A 19,986-nucleotide genomic window follows, 5' to 3' on the forward strand; every position below is an offset into this window, starting at 1 on the left:
AAAGTCAACTAAGCGAGTCAACCTTAACGAATCACAACTAAGTTTAACGAATCACCCAAATGGCGAAACAGATAACGAATGTGATAAAGGCTTAACGAATCACAAGTCAACTTAACGAATTAACTAAACGAATTGACCAAGTCAACTTAACGAATTGATCAAGCGAATTGACCAAGTCAACTTAACGAATTGATCACACGAATTGACCAAGTCAACTTAACGAATTGATCAAGCGAATTGACCAAGTCAACTTAACGAATTGATCAAGCGAATTGACCAAGTCAACTTAACGAATTGATCACACGAATTGACCAAGTCAACTTAACGAATTGATCAAGCGAATTAAGATAACGAATCAGCTACAGTTGATAAGGAATCAACACTATAGCGAATTATAATATAACGAATCAGGTTGTTACAACCGTTTGTAACAAACTTGATTCCTTTTTGCCACGTGGCAAAAAGTTGTTATGGCACAAATTCCAAGACAAACACGTGTCAAACGAATCAGTTATCTAGTTAACGAACTAGATAACACAAATTGATTAACTCACACGAATCAGCTAGCGAACTGATTAGCGAATGGTACGACTTGATAGCGAATCAAGTTAAAGACTTAGCGAATCGCTTGAAACTTTATAGCGAATTGCCATCATCTTCAAATCTTCAAATCTTCAAGAACAAATTTCCAGAAATATGAAGTTCAAACCCAGAAATACATCAATTCCAGATCTGTATTACACACTCAATTGTCAACCAAAACTAACAAATAATATACCAAAATGCTCGTAATCGCAAAACGAATTCAATCCAGCACAACTCGTAACCGATTAACACCATACATGAACCAATTTCGACCAAAATCAAATCCCTGTTCACGGACTTAAACCGAAAGCACAATACACATCCCAAATCCAATTCACAATTCAATTCCACACAATTGAACCTCAATTATACCTTAACTAAACCAAAATCACTCTAATCCATCCATATTCAATCCAAATCAACTCAAATTAATTCAAATTCAATCCAAATAGAAAAATAACACAAAACTATAATAATAACAATCAAAACCAAGTGAATTGAGCCCCGAAAGCTCTGACACCACTTGTTTGATCCCCTGGTTAACACTCGTTCTAATCAATACCTTAGATCTGATTCAGATCTATACGTTGATATTGACTATACGGATCTAACTCATTCAATACCTTAGTTCGATTGTTATTAGTGTATATATTATTAATAACATTAGTGTGAAGCTTAAGAGAGAGAGAGAGAATACTTTAAACTTTTCTTAATATAATTAGTTCTCTCAAAAACTTCTTTATTTTACAAGTGAACAGTGGTTCACTATTTATAGAAGACGATCTGGTTCGCTAACATCCCCTAGCGAACCAGCTTCCCCTTCGTTAACTTAAATTAAATTAACGAACCACCCCCTGATTCGTTAACATCCCCTAACGAATCAGGAGGGAATACATTATAAAGTCTTAGTTCGCTAACATTCCTAGCGAACTAGACCTAACCCTAACGAACTAGTCTTAGTTCGCTAACATTCCTAGCGAACTAGACATGACATAACGAATTAGATAAATAAACATTAAATATTACATTAAAATAAACAAATAAACATTTAACGATAATTACAAAGACTCGAGACGCAAAACCGTGCACTAACAATCTTTTTGAGGCTACACTATTTCTTTGACTTCATACTCAATATTTTGTTTGCATTAAAACAAGATGGTAATATATAATTAAATAACATATAAGCGCATGTATTTAGAAACTTAAAAATATTACAAAGATCCATAATAAAAACTAGAAAAAAATAGATAAAATATAAAAAACAAAGATAGTTCACTTCTGGATTTTAACTTTTTTACCCGATAAAACATTAAATCATCTTCATTTGGTAATTATTGTATTCGTTTAGCTTCCTCTAGTGGGCTCGACATTCCCATTTCGACCTCTTCCCCGTGCATTTTCTTTCAACGAATTTTCTCTTTAAGCAACAAAACGTTTTGTATATGGAGAGAGGCAAACTCAAGTCATCTAGCAGCATAAAGTTGTTTGATCACCAATTTAAGTGGAACCTGCACAAAGTAATATAAGTTACATGGATATGATTGATAATTATAATGTAATATTTGTCACATGCCAATGTTTTCATAAGAAGGGTTTTCAAATCATTAATGGAGTATGCAGAGAACCAAGAACCAAAGAAATTGTAGCCGAAAAAGAAGCATAATATTCATTGGTTATTTATGTCAAGAACTTCTAATGTGATTGCAAATAGCTACAACGAGACCTAAATTATAGTGTTCAAAAAGCACAAGAACCATCATCATCATCAAGTTAATTTTAAATTAATATGGTGAAGGTTCAATTTCTTCTCGGATCATATTATTGTGTTTTGAAAACCCCATGTTGTTTTATAACTTGAACTAAAACTAGCATAATTTGAAATAACCCAATTACCAATTACCACAAACATTCAATCCAAGGATTAGAAATTAAATAAAAACCTAAACACAGACTGAAGCTTAGCAATTAACAAGAACTCACCTCATTATCAACAAGCTACTTCGGCTGCCATTGTTAACTCTTCTCCCGACATCTCAAACATCGCAAATTCTACAAAAGAATCCGCAAATCAATGATCAAAATTACCAATTAACGAATATAGAAAGAAAAAACAAAAGAATCATTATAGAACTTACCAATTTTGATTCTATTTAGAGAGTGAGAGCGCCAGTTTGAGAAAAGAAGAAGAAGAACAAGGGCGGAGGAAGATCTGCTTAACGGTGGTCAGTGGGATGGTGAGAAAGGTGGGATGCTGTGGTGGTTGTTGGTGGTTACGGTTAGGGTTTTAAACCGAACTTTTAAACCGTAAAAACGATATATCGATGTTCTAATCCGTGTTTTTGGTCAAAAATCTATATGTTCCTGGTTTGTAATCATGTTTAACGATGAAGGTAGAAAGGGCAGGGCAGGGCAGGGCAAGGTCTATCAGGTCTTCTTATTCATTCAGCATGGTTTGAATCTGAATGGGAATGATGCTCATTCAGCCATTCAAACCAACGTTTTTACTGAACCAAACGATCTTAAGTCTGAGCGAACCAGACATGAATCATTAAGAGGCCCATTAAGTGCTAAACAAAGAGGCCCTTAGTCTTTTGATTATTTATACAAACAAAGTGATCACCAAGTAAATTTGAATAACATATCCAATCAGCTTCGCAACCTAAACCCTGGAGTTTGGTTATCTTTCTAATATTGTTTTACAATCAAAAAGTAATCGTGTTTTAACAATCAAATCATTTAAACCGCTTGACATCGTCTGTCCGCCTAGTTTATTAATTAATAAGTCATGAATTTGATTAGCACTTTCCACTAATTTTTGTAGATATGACATGACACCTTGCGTGCCCTTGGTAGTAAATATATTTTATAAATGTTTTTTATTGACCTTTTGACATCAATCAATTATAAAATCTCTACATCTTATTGAACCTTATTTGAGTATGCATTGATGATAAAATCATAGAATTAACTATATGGCTAATGTTTATACAATTATGCATAACATATACATGCTTGGTGGCATTTGGCATTAGGAGGTCAAAGGTGTGCATCAAGAATCATGAGGTATAAACGTTGGGAACTATAAGTGAATTCATTGTATTTTTCTAGTTATTATAATTGGTTGTAAATTTGTTTTATATTAAGGTATGAGCTTATGTTTTGATATTATTCTAGTATATTTGGGTTTTAGTTCGTGAGCTAACTGCAATCTACTGAATGGGGAGGTAGCACCTCTCTTATCTTGTTAGACAGAAAAATCTTCTCTCTCTTTCAGTCTCAGAGCATTCTCATCTTATTCTTCAAATTTACGTGAGTAAAGTTTGCAAATTATATGATGGGGTTTTGAGTTGTTAGGGGTGTTTGGGATTCCTTATTTTCATCAACTTATAACTTATAAACTTTTTGAAAAGTTAATAAGGTGTTTGGCAAACCATAAGGCCTTTAGGGTTTTAACTTATGGTGAAGGCAAAATAAATGGGTTTTGAAAAGTTAAGAATCTCTAACTTATTAACTTAATGGATTTGAATTACCTATTACACCCTTTAACCCACAAAACTCATTACACTCCTTTTAAAAAAGAGTGTCTATTTTGGTCATTTTGGTTTTTCCCACCACATAAGCCACTCCAAACATTTTTTTGAAAACTTCTTTTCAAAAATTTATAAGTTTATAAGTCCTTTTAACAAAAAAGTCATTTTTCACTTAAATAAGCAATCCCAAACACACCCTTCGTGTAAATTATATGGTGGAAAGAGAAAATGTAATGATTTTTTGTAAATTTGGGAAAACAAAGTTTGCCCCTATTTATCTTTTAATATTTGTTGATTGGATTGGTTGTGAGTAGATAAGAGAGAAAACTGTAATTATACAAGTATAAAAGTATTATTTAATTGAATATAAGAGAAAATATAGTATTTTTAGTATAATTATAGAGATGATGATGATGGAAGATAGGTTAAGAATGCTCTTATAAAGGAAAGAAAGCAGGATGAACAGGGTTGAGTGTGATAGGTGACTTTAAGGTAGGTGCCTATCTCTTATTAGACTAAAGCAACGGGAGAAGGGGTTGATGTCCGAAAATCTAGAAAAATGAGCATTTTGCCCAGAACCAGTACCGCTTTACGAGGGAACGAAGATTGTGTGATCTTCTTCTGTTGGCGGTTGCTTTCCCTAGGATGTGTGTGCTCTCCGATCTTTAGTCTTTCTTGGACCTCGCCTCTGCTTTTTTGGAGTACGGGATGACTTGGAAACCTGGAAAGTGGTATTGTGAATGAGATGTCGAATTTCACGTAATTAGAGTAAAAATATGACTGGTCACATTGTAATTAAGGAACATTATTAGACGTGGAGCATGACGTGTATAGTATAAAAACTTTCATTTCGATTAAGAATCTTAAATATCTTATAAAATCTTTAGATTTTAATCTATATACATGTGAAATTAGGGGAGCTTTGAGTTGAAGTAATAAGTTGGACTTATGAGTATGCCCAAACCTACGAGTACACCACCTATATGGTGCTATACGGTTGTCTAAAAAAATCACTAAAAATGTGTGAAGTTTTTATAATGTACTGAGTGTTTTAGAGTGTTGTGAATAGAGGAGAGAGAGAGACGTAATAATTTTTATGTATATCTGAAAAGTTATTGTTCACAGCCCTATATAAATTTAATATATTTTGAAAGTTATGAGTGAATGATTGAGTAATAGTAATGATAAAGATATAAAAAAAATAATTGAAAATAAGAATGATAAAGATATAAAAACTTGAATGTAATCTTTTGTTAAAAACAATTGTATTTTAGATCAAAAAAGTTTGGAACACTTTTATAAATATGCCATTTCACGTTTTAAATGGTTATTAATTAACTTTACGATTATGGGTGTTAAATTACAGTAATGATCTCTTATTGTACTAACGATCAAGATAATGTAACTTGAAATGTTATGATTATATATACATGTCTGTGTACATTTAAAAAATCATTTCAAGTCATATAATAAAATGGGATAATTTAAAACTAAAGAAGCAAGCATCATATGGAAGATCAAGGTTCAAATTTACAACTTTAATATGTTGTGAAATTAAAGAAATTAAAATCAACATATAATAAAATGTGGATGTCTTCAAATGTGTTTAATGATTGAAGGCAAACATACTTAAAAGGCTTAAGATGAAAGTGGAAGGAAGCATCCACATCTTACAAAATTCAAAAGTTAATACTTTGGTGAAAACTCACACACACCCTTGTATTATTATTTCTTTTATTTTGAACGGCAAGTTTCATTAAAAACACAACAAACCCAACCCGCTAGTAAGCAACTAGCAAGGCCGAAACAAAGGATCAATAAACAAAATTAAGCACCCTTATATTGGAGTCAAAGTTGAGAGGCAATTTTTTTTTAACAAGGCACACGTTATTAATGCATGCACAACATTTGATGTTTAGATTAAGTAAAACATATTTTTAATTTAAAACTGTATTAATTAATTAAGCAATAGACAATAAATAATAATAATAATAATGTAACGGGCCTATTGATACAAACATAACATAAGTCATAACCATTGTTTTAAATGTACTAGACCGACCCAACAACTAAAATAAACGAAAGGCATAAATAAACGTAGGATGTCTGGATGAGGTCGGTACCATACAGTACCTAAAGCATCATGTTCAGCTCAAAATCACCGGATATATTTACGTGTATTCTAAAGAAACTAAGGGACGTAAATCATCTGCACAGGCTGCCCATCATCTGACACAGAAAATAAATAAAAACGAGCTCAAAAATTACGGTTAAGTGCTAAAATCATGATTTAGAAGCATAAGCAACAACAATATCTCCAGCCAACTCGCATAAAGGGAGCACCAATATTTCAATCTAAACATGAACCTCTAAAAGCGCAACAAATACGTGCATTATAAAACGAGCGACTGAATTTCTGAATTAATATACTTATTAGTTAGGCGTCTAGTGTACACTTTATCTAATCGCTCATGTGTTTAGATTCTTGCAAACTTGTTCTTTTCACAAGAATATTCATATTTTCACAAGAATATTCATGACCATTGCAGTTGAAAATCAAGTAATTAATTGTTTAGGCAAGCTGATCTCATCTTTATTAATATCAATATTTATTATAACTTTACCGAAGGTAAGAAATGCTGCATCATCATCAAAATTAGGCTGAGCTGGCTTTTGAAGCGTGACGTGTAGATACATGTGCATTATATATACGATTCCGTCTCAAGATAAGCAAAGCATTTGTAACATCCGGCTCCTCGCACCACCAATATTGTCTGCTCTGCCCACGAAGAGCTAACGAATTTGTTTTTGGTTGCCCAGATGGAGACTTCGGAGACTTCCAAGGAGGTCACCCATCCTGGTACTACTTCCACCTAAGCACGCTTAACTAAGGAGCTCACGAATTTGTTTTTGGTTGCCCATTCGGAGACTTCCGAGGAGGTCACCCATCCTGGTACTACTTCCACCTAAGCACGCTTAACCATGGAGTTTTCATGTGCTCCACAGCCAACTAAGCCCAAAACATGTTGGTGATTGAAGAGGCAGGGCATTTACTTATGAACCAAGGATCTCTCTTGTCCACAGCCGATGTGGGATAGCCTAAGAGTGGGACGATGTTGTGTTTGCCAAGGGTGTTACAGCATTGGTGGCAAATCTAGAGACACAGATAAACGCACCCATGCTTAGAGTGGAGGTTTCACTGCCAGTGGCCAACCCATCCTGCATTCTCTTATTTTTCTCCGCTAATATTGTTTCCTTCTTCCTTTTACAGTATGCAGACTGTATGTAGCAGGCTGCCCATGTCCTCCACTGCTGCGAGTAGAACATAAAATAGAACACAGTTAACTAGTTTATCAACTTATATAGAAAACCAAGAATGGGTAACCTTTTCTTTTGTGATCATGAGAACCAGTTAACTAGTAGCTCATGCCTCACGAGCCGACTTGGCTCGTTTACACCCCCTAGTCAAAATTGCCATCCCTTGAAGGTTAAGAAGGGAAAACTTTTTTTTTGTGAATACCTAAATGTATGTTGGAGACGTCTCCTATGCAAAAGCCTGAACTGGGACGCAACGAACAAAAGTTCATCGACCACTAGAGCGAACGCTTGAACATTTGTAAGTGCTTTGACGGTTCTAGTTGAAAACGGAAGTTGTTGGCTTTTAGGAGCCAAAGCCCAAGTGAGAAGATCTGCACCACAAAAGTCTCCAGCCTTGAGATTACTAGAATTGAAGAAGCCCGTCCTTCCACCATCCGTTGTTATACTTAGCACCTCGCCTTGTGTGATGAACAGCATTTCACGTGCTGGATCGCCTTCTCGCGCTAAGTAGCTATTCTCTGTGTAAAGAACTGGTTTTAGACGGTCACACATAGCATCGAGTAAATGTTCATCCATTTCTTCAAACATTGGTACCTGCAGTAAAAAATTGACTCCTACTAGCTTTAACAAATTTTAACCTTTTTAACAGTCTAATGACATGCAAATAAGACGTGTCCCACTCTCATTAGTGAAGGCAAGCAAAGGTGACGCTTTATGTCCATTCTTAAATCCCGAGGAAGGTCTTTGACAAAGGAACCTAACTCAACACCGCGTGTGATAGGAATCATTTTCTATTTTTAGTCCTAATTGTCATTTGTCTATTTTGGGAGGGGGTTAAGTGTAATTGTATTTCTATAAATAGGTATCAATAGCCAATAGGGAGAGGGGAGTTTGTTTTAGGTTTAAGATGGCATTGCCATGGCTCCCGTGTATGCGGTGAGAGAGGGCTAGGCCCGGGAATATCTTGTAATCGTTCTTTACGTTTATAATAATATAATCGTTCTTCCTTTTTATCCCTACTATCTTCTATATCAAACCCTATCAGCGTGTTATTTTCCATTTGTGCTGCTGGTGTCTCCTAACTCGCTGCCTCAACTCCTCCCGGAGGGAAATATGTGACATTAGATCCTCCGCTTCTCGCTTTTTTACCTTCATTTCTTCCATTCTAAGAGCCTGGTTTGAAAAAGACTGCAGGTATTTCTGTAATAATAGAAACAGTCCAAGTGTTCAACTACCATATTAGCTCAAGAAAATCCTCAATTCTAGCAATGTACTTTGATGATTAGAACGTTCATAGAAACTCGATAGTTTCATGGATACTTTGATAGAAAGTTGTTCAACCATAGAAGCTATTTGCTTGCTTCGCGCTCTTTATGCACTTTATTTTTCTGGTTGAATGAGTAACAATATTCTATACACTAACAAAAATTCCATCAAAATTCGAACTTTTTATAGAACGGGTAACTCACGCACCCTCTAAGCGTACTTTTAAATCTACACCAGTGTCTACCATGGACTAGAACACTCATACCACATTTGGGAAGGAACATTTGGTACCAATATTTCTACTCTATATTATTAAGCATAGGTTTGAAGGGGAGGAATTCATCTGCAAACCCCACCATGAACAATATAAAATTTTCTGGCGAAAGTCCCTCGTTTCTAATACACGAGTTTGAAGAGCATCAAGAAATATGCCAAAATCAAAGTTCGTTGAATCGTTAATATCATTTCGTTCAAGAGGAGGACAAGACGTGTTGAGGAATCCATAGTCTCCCGCACGGCTTTCTCCACAATATAAATATGCAGGGTGAAAATTATGCCTTATAGATGCAATGTGCCAACATCTCAGATCACTTTCTATTGCAAACAAATACCAAAGGGCTCCAACTACCTGTTTTTAAAAAATCTTTCTTAACATTAATTAGAAGAGTAATATACTAATATGCATAATATCTCATTGACATGGGTGAACCTTCATCACTTTAAAAAAAGGATAAAAATAGTGGTGCTTCGTATATAACCCTACAAACTTGGAAAACATCATATATAACCATGCAAAACTAAAAGTAGCATGTATATACACCCTTACAAACTGGTTAAAATATCAAACATACCCAATTCATTAAAGACAATTAAAAAATGACTATTTTACCATTAATTTTCTAATATTTTAAAATTTCATATATGACTATTTTTAGCTTCAAATTTTTGTGTTTTAACTATTTTTAACTTAGAATGTGCCATAAATCCTATATTGATATGAAAAAATAAATGAAGAGGTACTAATTTCATGAAGGATGTATCTTTTTTGTGGTATAATTTGGACAACATGAAATAGTACTTACATGGCTAGCAAGCACATATAGAAAGAAGTTAAAAGCAGCTCCGGCCCACGCTTTTTCAATGAGAAAACCACAAACTTTGGTCACTTTCTGATAGAACAATGAAGTCTGCATCACTCAAGGAACATATTGAGAGAATATAATGAACTTCAAAAGCTTTTCCTTGGAAAAGGAGGTGAGCCCATCTAAACTTCGGATGATTAAAAAAACCGCAAACTGCACACAAATCATAAAGATATTATACGATGAACATTTTGTTACATGGATGCGTTCGGAAATATAAGGACAGAAAACAGGCATATATACAAACCTGTGGAAGGAGAAGTGCTGCAAACACATCAATGATGAAGTAGACTCTTAGGTAATGTTTCTCCACATACTGAGGTTCATCTTTTAATACTCTTTTTCCGAGTATATGATCATAACGAGGGACATACACAGTTCGAAACTTGATAATGATGTGAAATACATAACGAAGGACACACACAACAATAGCCAAATTTTGGTTCATGTCAACGCACTTCTGAGCGCCGTTAACTATAGGAATATATAAAAACAAAGGGTCCAAAGACAGTGCTATCACAGAACATAATAAAAAAGTTTTGTTCCACTGCAGAATAAATCGACCCTCTATTGAATCGTTTTCCATCCCTCCTCTTTATCAAAACTTATTATTCTCCTCAAGCTTCGTTGTTAGTTGTTACACGTGCGTTTGTCCTGAACACAAGTGGTTGGAATTCAAAATGGGAGATTTAAATGTAAAGAGTTTATCAAACACAAAAGAACCATCATACCACATGTCAATGTCCTCAAGTCTTGGTCTTCTTCATAGTGACCAGTATCTACATCAACTGTACAATATGTTAGATCAAAAATGAAGTTATAAAGCACACATTTTACTTTAGAAGTTGTGGTTATTTCTCATTCAAATCTCAAAGAAAACAAAAATGTTATAACTTGAATTATCTTTTTTGTATTTAATAACTTTATATGTATATATACACATAGAAATTTAAGAAATATATATAGATATTGATTTGAAAACAGCTTTCTTCATATTTTTTCAAAAACTGATTGAAATTTTATGTTTAATATACAGCCAAAATAATTTGTATCTATAATTAAGCAAACCAATTTTGTTGGACAATATAGTATGGTTTACTGGTTTAGTATGTAAAGACGTGAATGTTATTATTATTATTATTATTATTATTATTATTATTATTATTATTATTATTATTATTATTTGTTTTATAACGGCCAATATAACAATCAAATATACGAAATTGTCTCTATTTTTAATTTCACATTTGCCGTAATGTCTTATTTTGCGCGCCGTTAGCGTCAACAACACCGCTAGGCCCGTAAACGAACCGAACGTGTGGCATACAGTTCACGAACCATTCAACTGGACGTTTGTTTATGTTCATTCGTTTAATAAATGAACAAACATGAACAAGAAGTTCTGTTCCTTAAGTTAAAACGAACAAACATGAACAGATGTCACGTTCATCCATTTCTGTTTGTCAATGTTTGGTAATATATTCATTTATGTTTGTTCATTTAAAGGTTTATATATATTATTGGTATAACTTTTTTTAAAGCATACTTTATACGTCTCCGTCAACATTCCCCAGTTAACCATTTCACTTTCAGTTTGTGTTAAAACTTTACAAACTTTTAATTTTTGTATTAATTATGTTTATGATAGCCATGTCAAGTATTGTTAACTGTTAAGTACTTATTTGTTTTTTGCGATCATTTATGTTCATGAACATGTTCATTTTCTTGATGAACAAACACAAACGTGCATGATCTTGTTCGTGTTTCGTCTGATTCGTTTGTAGCCCTAACCATCGCACTATTGGCATCACCACCTCATGTTGTAATCTCCATCGTCAATACCTACTGTTGTTGTCAACGACATAACCACCTCCTATTGCCGCCATCACTATTATCATTGTCGTGTACTATTGAATTCACCACATAAAAAATCTTTTGAACTGAAATCGAGAATTGCATAACACCATAATTACTTTTGTAAACATTTAAAACTACATAAATATAATTACTAAACTAAACTGAAATTAAAAATATAAGAAATATATTGCTAATGACAGAGACCAAGTTTCTTACACATTTAAAAAAAATACTAGATTCAAGTCCAAGAAAACAAACAAAAATTTGCCTTAACAAAAGGAATAAATAATATGAAATTGAAATAAAAAAAGATTAAATAAATTTAAAGTAGGATAGTTTGTCTATCTAAATATAGAGCATATTTGATGGACAAGATGGTACTTTAACCCCTTTAAGACGCCCTTAAACGAGACGCCGTAAAAACTTAATTCACAACATCTTACAATTCATCTCAGGTTAACATTCAATTGCAATCAACTGAATAGAACGGTTATGTAATTAATTGAATTTTATTGTGCAATCATATACTTGATTGATGAATTAAACGATTCGTTATCAAATCAATCTCATCCACAACTGCTTAATTTCAATCAGGCACGATGGCAGAGAGAGATGGACCGATGATGGTGGAGTGAAGTTACAACGGTGATGTAGAGCCAAACAGATGATGTTAAAATGCATAGGTTAGATATACATACAAGCAGTGGTTAAAACCATGTCATAACAATTTGCTGTTTGGTTTAGATTGATGCCATTCCCCTTGTTTTATTTTCTATTATGTATATGCTACACACTCCTTGCTAGTTTTTCTTTTGTTATAGTGTAAGCTCGCCTACAAGCATCCTACCTTAAAGAAAGTTGAACATACAACCACAAATGGTGCTAAAGATGAACATGGTCTGAACCTGAGTGCATAAATGGGCCAGACCTTGCCTTTGGGTGTGTTCTTGAATCTTGATCTTAGGCCAGTTGCGTGGCTCCTCAATTTACATACAACATTACAACAATAATGTTGTTATCCCGATGGACCACCCTCGAATTTTAAAAACCAACTTAATCCTCAGGCCAGATCAAGAAAGTAATAACATGATACAACTGAAATGTTGATTGTCGAATCACAATCTACACGACATTTCTTACCTTTCACCACTTGCTCAAAATAATTCCAGGTCCAAAACCGAACAATGTAAAGTTTCAAAAGGGTAAAGAAAGGTAATGTTGTGGTCTACAGAATTGATTTAGCATCTATTAAAACTGTGTCGTATAGTCTTGTTAATCTGCCTTCTTATCGGCTTCATCAATGGCAGCTAACCTTTCAACCAGTGGAGGGTGAGAGTAGTGATAAGCAGAGTACCACGGATCCGTGTTCATAGCCGACAAGTTCTTCTCCTGCAAATTCATAATTCCATTAAACTACATAATTAAGTACTATAACTATATATTAAAAACTATAAATTTAATCAATGGATTGCATCTCTCTTTTCGACGGATTGAGTTGAGCTAAAAAGCTAACACTGTAAAAACCGAAGTGAAAAAAACGTGGTTACCTGAAGTTTAACTAGTCCATCTCGAAGCGGTTTAGAATATCCGAGCTTCTATGCAAAGGCGTCAGCCTAAATTTGAGCGCACACACACACAATAACCAGAGTATCATACATAACATACAAAGGGGGCACAAAGAATAAACATAACTTGGCAATAATTAATGCAATACAAAAAATTACCTGAAACTCAAAAGCACGGCTTACAAGGTTGAGGCCAAAGCTTACAAGATGCTGGATAGGAATTATAGTGTGCTGCAGTTGGAAAATATATTATAGTTATAATAGAGTAACATTAACAGAACACCAACAGACCACAATAGGTGTGGCAATTCAAACATATTTCTGGTCAACGACTCAGGATAAATCAAGTAGATATATGCAATCGAAAACAGAAACCCATACGCTGAATTCATAACTTTTTAGTATACGTATCAGTGTACCTGAAATAATATGAGCCCGATGAGAACAGGTTGAGTATCAAATCCAAAACTCAAAAAGAGATCTTTTGAGTTCTTTACAAGTGTATAACCTCCAAATTGCAAAAGTGTAAGAACCTGCAAAGTAAGCAAGTTGTCACCACCAAATGCATAAATTAATTTTTTAACATGTCATACCCAAAAAAACAGAACACACCTGAACAGCAACGAAGGAGTACATTGTGTGATTCAGTTTCCAGTGACCAAGCTCATGTGCAATCACAGCAACAACTTCTTCCACATTTTTGCACTGCATAAATAAGAAACATGAACTTTGTTAACAGGAATACATTTTAAAGAGAAATAAATCTTTGACAAACAAAAAAAAAACTTATTTAAGAAAAGGGTATATGAAATAGAAAGTGTAGTTGGATGACTGGATCCAAGGTTTATGTAACATCATGCAATCCCAAACTGATTATATATCACATAATCACTTTTCAAAACGCAAGATAACTCATGTAAGTTGACATATAATCAAGTGCACTATATGTTAGGTACTTAGAACATATGATATGTTCAATTGTTCACATACCAATATTACCAAAAAATAAAAAAGAAAATTACCTGCTGAATCAAAGTATCATACAGAACAATACGCTTGTTTTTAAAGAACCCATACATGTACGCCTGCATGCAATCTCAGTGTTACCATCCTTCTAAACATGTATAAAAAAACAGAACAATAAATAAAGTTAAACTGAAATCCTCACATTGCTATGGCTTGATCTTGTAGATCCATCCACAACAAAAAGCTTCTTCAAAGGGAAATTAAGGGAAGAAGCAAGGGCCTCGATTTTTGTCCTGAGCTCGCCATCTGGCAGCTATTTTGGTAGCATGACACAAGATGTTACCCAGAAAGAGAATATAATTAAGCAAGCAAAAAAAGTTTCAGAATCAGAAACACAAAAATCATTACCGGTGTGAACTTGTTAAAAAGGGGCGCAATTAGTACAGGGTAAATTGTCATCATAACGAGAGACAAAACAAACATAAACCCCCAAAGATAGATAGCCAGATAAGGACCACCTTTCTGCAATGAAAAGAAAACACTATCATTTCAAAAAAATTGCATATATATATCACAAAACAATTGTTTTTTATTTGAACTCTTCATATATATGGGTAGGGTTAATGTAAAAAACAATAGTTTTGTGAGAAGCATAAGAATAGATGTACACCCTTGGATCTAGAATCTAGTGGTTGAGATTGGTAGTTTTTAAAAGTTGTATAGTTTCCTATTTTCATGTTATAGTGTTATATTTAGGTGGTTACCTTTATTTTAAACACTTCTCACAAAACAATTGTTTTTTATTTGAACTCTTCATATATATATATATATATATATACATATATATATATATATATATTAGTTTTCAAGGGTTCTTTCAAGTTCTTAAATAATTTAACAGTTCTGTAATGATACCCATCCTATATATATATATATATATAGGATGAGTATCAATTAAGAACCCTTAATTTCATTAAGATATATATATATATATAGGATGAGTATCAATTAAGAACCCTTAATTTCATTAAGAACTCTAAGATCTCATCTAGACCCTAGATTAATTGATCAATGGTTCTAAACAACAATGGCATTTGTGTAATTAACTAAAAGAGTATGGGTAATAACTAAATAAGAAAAGGGCATTATGGAGATGAAAATTATTCTCTTTGTTAACTCCTTCCTATAATCTCTCGTGCATTTATTTGATCCCAGATAGATTCAATTTGGGTTTTATTTTCTCTTCATAATCAAAATCATTGAAGGGTTGAACAACATAGTTACGATACACTAGTATACGTTGCATTGGTAAAAGGATACACGTCTTCATCAAGTAAATGGCAATTCTTCCTTATAGTTTGTCTGATGGTGTTAATTTATCTATTGGAAAATAAATTTATTACAAAACGTCAAAACGGAGGTTATCCATGAAACTTTTTATGATTTCATTTTTGTTTTCAACTTAATTTATATTTATTGGGTACTCATGTTAGTGTGTTATTATGCTTGGACGTCACCATTCCAATTTATGCAATTTTTATTTTCCTGCAATTAAATACACATGGCGTAGGAAAGTTTGTATGCGTTTCATGTTGGGAAATGACAAAAAAAATTATATATATACGATTAAAAAATTGAAAATCTCACACCTCATTCGTCAAACCAACGATTTAAAGATTTATATATATGTGAACAGTCTAGTTGCGTATATGTAAAGTACTAATATATCCATAATTAAACCATCGTTGAACATTTACATATATGTAAACAAAGTATTTGTTTGAAAAATGGATGATGTGTATGAAGATTTACATGTACGTAAATAGTAGTACTTACATTTATGTAAATATGCACAAATCTGTTTTTAATTACATAGATGTGTAAATTATAACCACATGTATAGGTAGAAGATATACACATTATGTAGACGAACACCTTTAAAAACATATGAAGATTTACGCTTATGTTAAAAAAGACAAATGCTTAATATGAAATTTACATTTATGATGTAAATAGACGCAAAGTTTTGGAAATGATGGCGGGTATGAATATATATATATATATATATATATATATATATATATATTTAAATATTGAGAGTATAAGAAATAAATTAATAGTATGGATAAGGTGAAAAATTAAATTATTAATATGAAGATGTAAATCGGATCCAGAGAAGAAATAGGAGGTAAATAATTAGTTAATTAAAAGAGAGAAATTATTGGTAAGTTCCAATCATACCCTTCTATTATATTATTAAATTTAAAGCCTAAATAAAAATGAATGGTTTAGATTGGTTCTTAAAGTTCTTAATAAAATTAGAGTTCTCAAAGGAAACTAACCTTATATATATATATATATATATATATTCAAGAGAGAAGTAATCAATACCTGTACTATTAAAATAATGGCAGCCACAATAGGAGGTCCTATTATTATAGCCAAGACCATACCCTTTATCATGTCTCGAATGAACAGCCAAATAGTTTGCTGTAATGATATATATAAGTTATCATGAACATTAAATAACATAAAACAAAATTGTAACTATAAAAATAGCTTAAAAGTCAAGTCCTATGATACCTTGTTAAAACCATGTCGCTCCTCGATTACAAATGTTGAGTAGAGAGAAAATGGTAAGTCGGTTATCTGCACAAAGTAAATCAAATGAAAATGTAAACAAGCAGTAGAACACTAAAAATACAGCCGTAAAAAGAAGTTTGAAAGATCCATTAATGAGAAATAACAGAAAAGTCAATATATAGTTAGATACATCTGTTATATCTATGCAGTAATTGAGGTTCTGACAAATAGAAAATTCCTATGCATATATGTGACAAATAAGTAATGTGTTTTGTTTTAAAAGTTTTCATATGGATACAAGGCTTGCAAACGAATCGTTATATAATAGTAAATCTTTTGGTGTATAGTGATATACATGATGTCGTTCTGCTTTTCATATGGACGCAAGACTTGTAAACGACCAAACAAAGCATGTCCGTGTTCGTTCGTTCAACTTTTATCGAATGAATGATCGAACACAAAGAATTAAGGGAAAGTCACCAATCTAAACAATTTACCAAGCCTTTTAACAAAAATGAACATGGACTCTTATCATTTTATAAGTTTATTTCACCAATAGCATATTGCCAAATGTAAAATTCACGCCGAAGTGGAGAGAAAAAAATTAAAATTCTCACCCAAAAAAAACAATAATAATATTTTATTACATTCTCACCGAGTCAGCGAGATAATATGGCAAATTCTCGCCCTAGAGAGAAAGTATGTGCCACATCGGAGAGCAATTATGGACTATTCTCGCCCAAGCAAGAATTTAAAAAAATTATAAAAAAAAGTCAGTTCATTTTCGTGAAAATAGGTGGTCAACCGGTCATATCCGTAATTTTCCCAACACTTGGTTTTCTTGTTTGTTTATGTTCGTCTGTCAACAGTATAAACGAACATAACTGAACAAATATGAATGAACATGACCAAGCTAAAACTAGTTAAAACTTAAACGTAACATGAATAACAATGTGTGGCACAAAAAGTAGTTAAAAATATACTAACTTAAATAAATGAATACATTAACAAATGTAAATGAACTAACTTAAACAAACATAAACTAACGAACATAAAGGTAAGTGAACGAAAAAACATATACGATGGTCAACAAATAAACGTAAACGAACATTCACAAACATAAATAAAAGAACGAGACGTTATTTGTTTATTAAAATAAACAAACTTCCAGCAAACGGTTCACAAACTGTTCACTGAACGTTCGGTTTTTTTACAGGCCTAGATACAAGCTATCCTTCCTAAAATGAACTGAACTAGTATCATTATGTGAAAAATCAGTAGTATTAAGATTTGAAAAGAACCTATGTACCTGAGACCAAAGCATAACACCAGCTAGGAACAAAAGTGTATGGTATATTTCATTTTCTGCATCGAAGCCAGTGGACTCCAAAAAAGAACCTGATTTCTGTGGCAATTTAAGAAACATGATAAAAGTAGTTAAAAAGCTACAAATCTGTTGAAGCAAAATAATATAGAGAAGTCACTAAACTACCCACCTTCCAAAACCAAGGCAATACACCATAGAGCAAAATAGCAGAGGCCATTGCTATTGTTACAAACTGACTAATGAAGTGAAAGTTACTGCAAAAAAAACACCATAAAAAATTAATTCTATAAGTTTTAGTCAGTAAATATTGTGAGCATTTAAATTACCTTTTGTCAATACTATAAGCTCTAGATTTTTCAAATTTCTCTTGGCTAATAACCCCTTCCAAAGTTTTAGGAAGAGTTGGTAGCTTGAGAGCAGCATGTTGTCTCAAATCTAGATATGTCTCAAAGATGTACATCAATATCATGAATCCTGTGAATTAATAGCAATGTCATCATAAAAATCTGAATCATTTACATGAAGAAGTTTATAGTTACACACAAAAACATTGCATAAGATTGCAGATAAGATATAAAGTGGCATATAACAATCATACTTCCATATTTCAAACTAACACATCAAATCATAAACATTCCCCAAAACCAGAATACACAAAACCCTAGCAAAGATTTGGTAAGAATCAGGAGGATACAAGTCACAGAAACCAGAATACCTAAACTGCATTAAGTTTATCAACAAGAACACGTCACATGCAGTTAGGATTGTAAATGAACAAAACGTTTGGCGAAAAGTTCGTTTGTTTAATAAATGAACGAGCATGAACAAGGAATTTCATTCAATTAACTACATGAACGAACATGACCAAGGAATTTCATTCAATTAACTAAATGAACGAACATGAACAAGGAATTTCATTCAATTAACTAAATGAACGAACATGAACAAGGAATTTCATTCAATTAACTAAATGAACGAACATGACCAAGGTATTTCATTCAATTAACTAAATGAACGAAGCATAGGTCATCCTCGTCCAATTGTGTTCGTGAACGTTGATAACATTTTTGTTTATGTTTGTTCATGCAAGGGTTCTAAATTTCTAATAACTTTTCTAAACTTATCATACAGATTTAAGCAAAATAATCAACTGTAAAACAAAAATATATGTGTATTATGTGATTACATTATATGTAAATTAATAACATATGAATATGAATATTTAAAAAAAAAACTATACAAACTTGGTAGCCAGACCAAACCGTTGACACTGACCATTCTCGGTTAGCCAAATCAGATAAAAAAAATCGTTGGTTCACTAACAAGAATAAAGCCTAGTTAGGATCGGCTCGGTTCAGTTCGTTCACAACCCTATGATTACATACATAAACCCTAGGTAGCAAAGTGAATAATTCATTTCATCCAGCAACGAATAATCGAATCAATAGCAGTATAAATTAACAACAGATAGCGTATAAATTAACACTGGTACTGAAATTAAATCATCCGTAATTACTGAATATAAATAGAAGCAGGTAAATCGGGATATTGAAAGTGAAGAAGAAGATAGATACCGACTACAGCTTCCATGTAAGGAAACGCCATGACGACAGATTTTAGTGAGTATTGGAGTGAATTGTGAATCAATGAAGAAATGGAACCCTAATTTTGATATTATTATTATTACGAAATGAGGTTGCTAAAATAATACTATTCAGTTTTATTAACTTGAATTATTTTTCGAACTTCTTATTAAAATAACTCAAATAAACAACCCTTATTATGTAAACTAAAATATTCTTTAAGCAAGGGCGAAAGATATTGAGTCCGGTCACCCTTAACAT

General features: G+C 32.8%; 1 protein-coding gene and 1 pseudogene across 1 annotated transcript; both read right to left on the minus strand.

Moving 5' to 3' along the window:
* Positions 1-7,217: 7,217 nt before the first annotated feature.
* LOC143536236 (cyclic nucleotide-gated ion channel 1-like) lies at positions 7,218-10,430 on the minus strand (annotated as a pseudogene).
* A 2,293-nt stretch (positions 10,431-12,723) lies between these two features.
* On the minus strand, positions 12,724-19,747 carry LOC143536208 (CAAX prenyl protease 1 homolog). The gene is made up of 14 exons (XM_077030253.1): positions 19,717-19,747; positions 18,469-18,616; positions 18,312-18,396; positions 18,125-18,220; positions 16,816-16,881; positions 16,624-16,722; positions 14,641-14,754; positions 14,435-14,545; positions 14,289-14,351; positions 13,879-13,971; positions 13,686-13,799; positions 13,426-13,497; positions 13,249-13,314; positions 12,724-13,090 (listed from the first exon to the last, which is right to left on the minus strand). The coding sequence occupies exons 1-13, from the start codon at positions 19,745-19,747 to the stop codon at positions 13,297-13,299; spliced, it is 1,110 nt and encodes a 369-aa protein (XP_076886368.1). The 3' UTR covers positions 12,724-13,090; positions 13,249-13,296.
* Positions 19,748-19,986: the final 239 nt, after the last annotated feature.

The sequence above is a fragment of the Bidens hawaiensis genome, unplaced genomic scaffold (genome assembly GCF_021521415.1).
Source record: "Bidens hawaiensis isolate Kalapana, Puna unplaced genomic scaffold, B.hawaiensis_p1.1 tig00010745_1, whole genome shotgun sequence".
Taxonomy (NCBI): Eukaryota; Viridiplantae; Streptophyta; class Magnoliopsida; order Asterales; family Asteraceae; genus Bidens; species Bidens hawaiensis.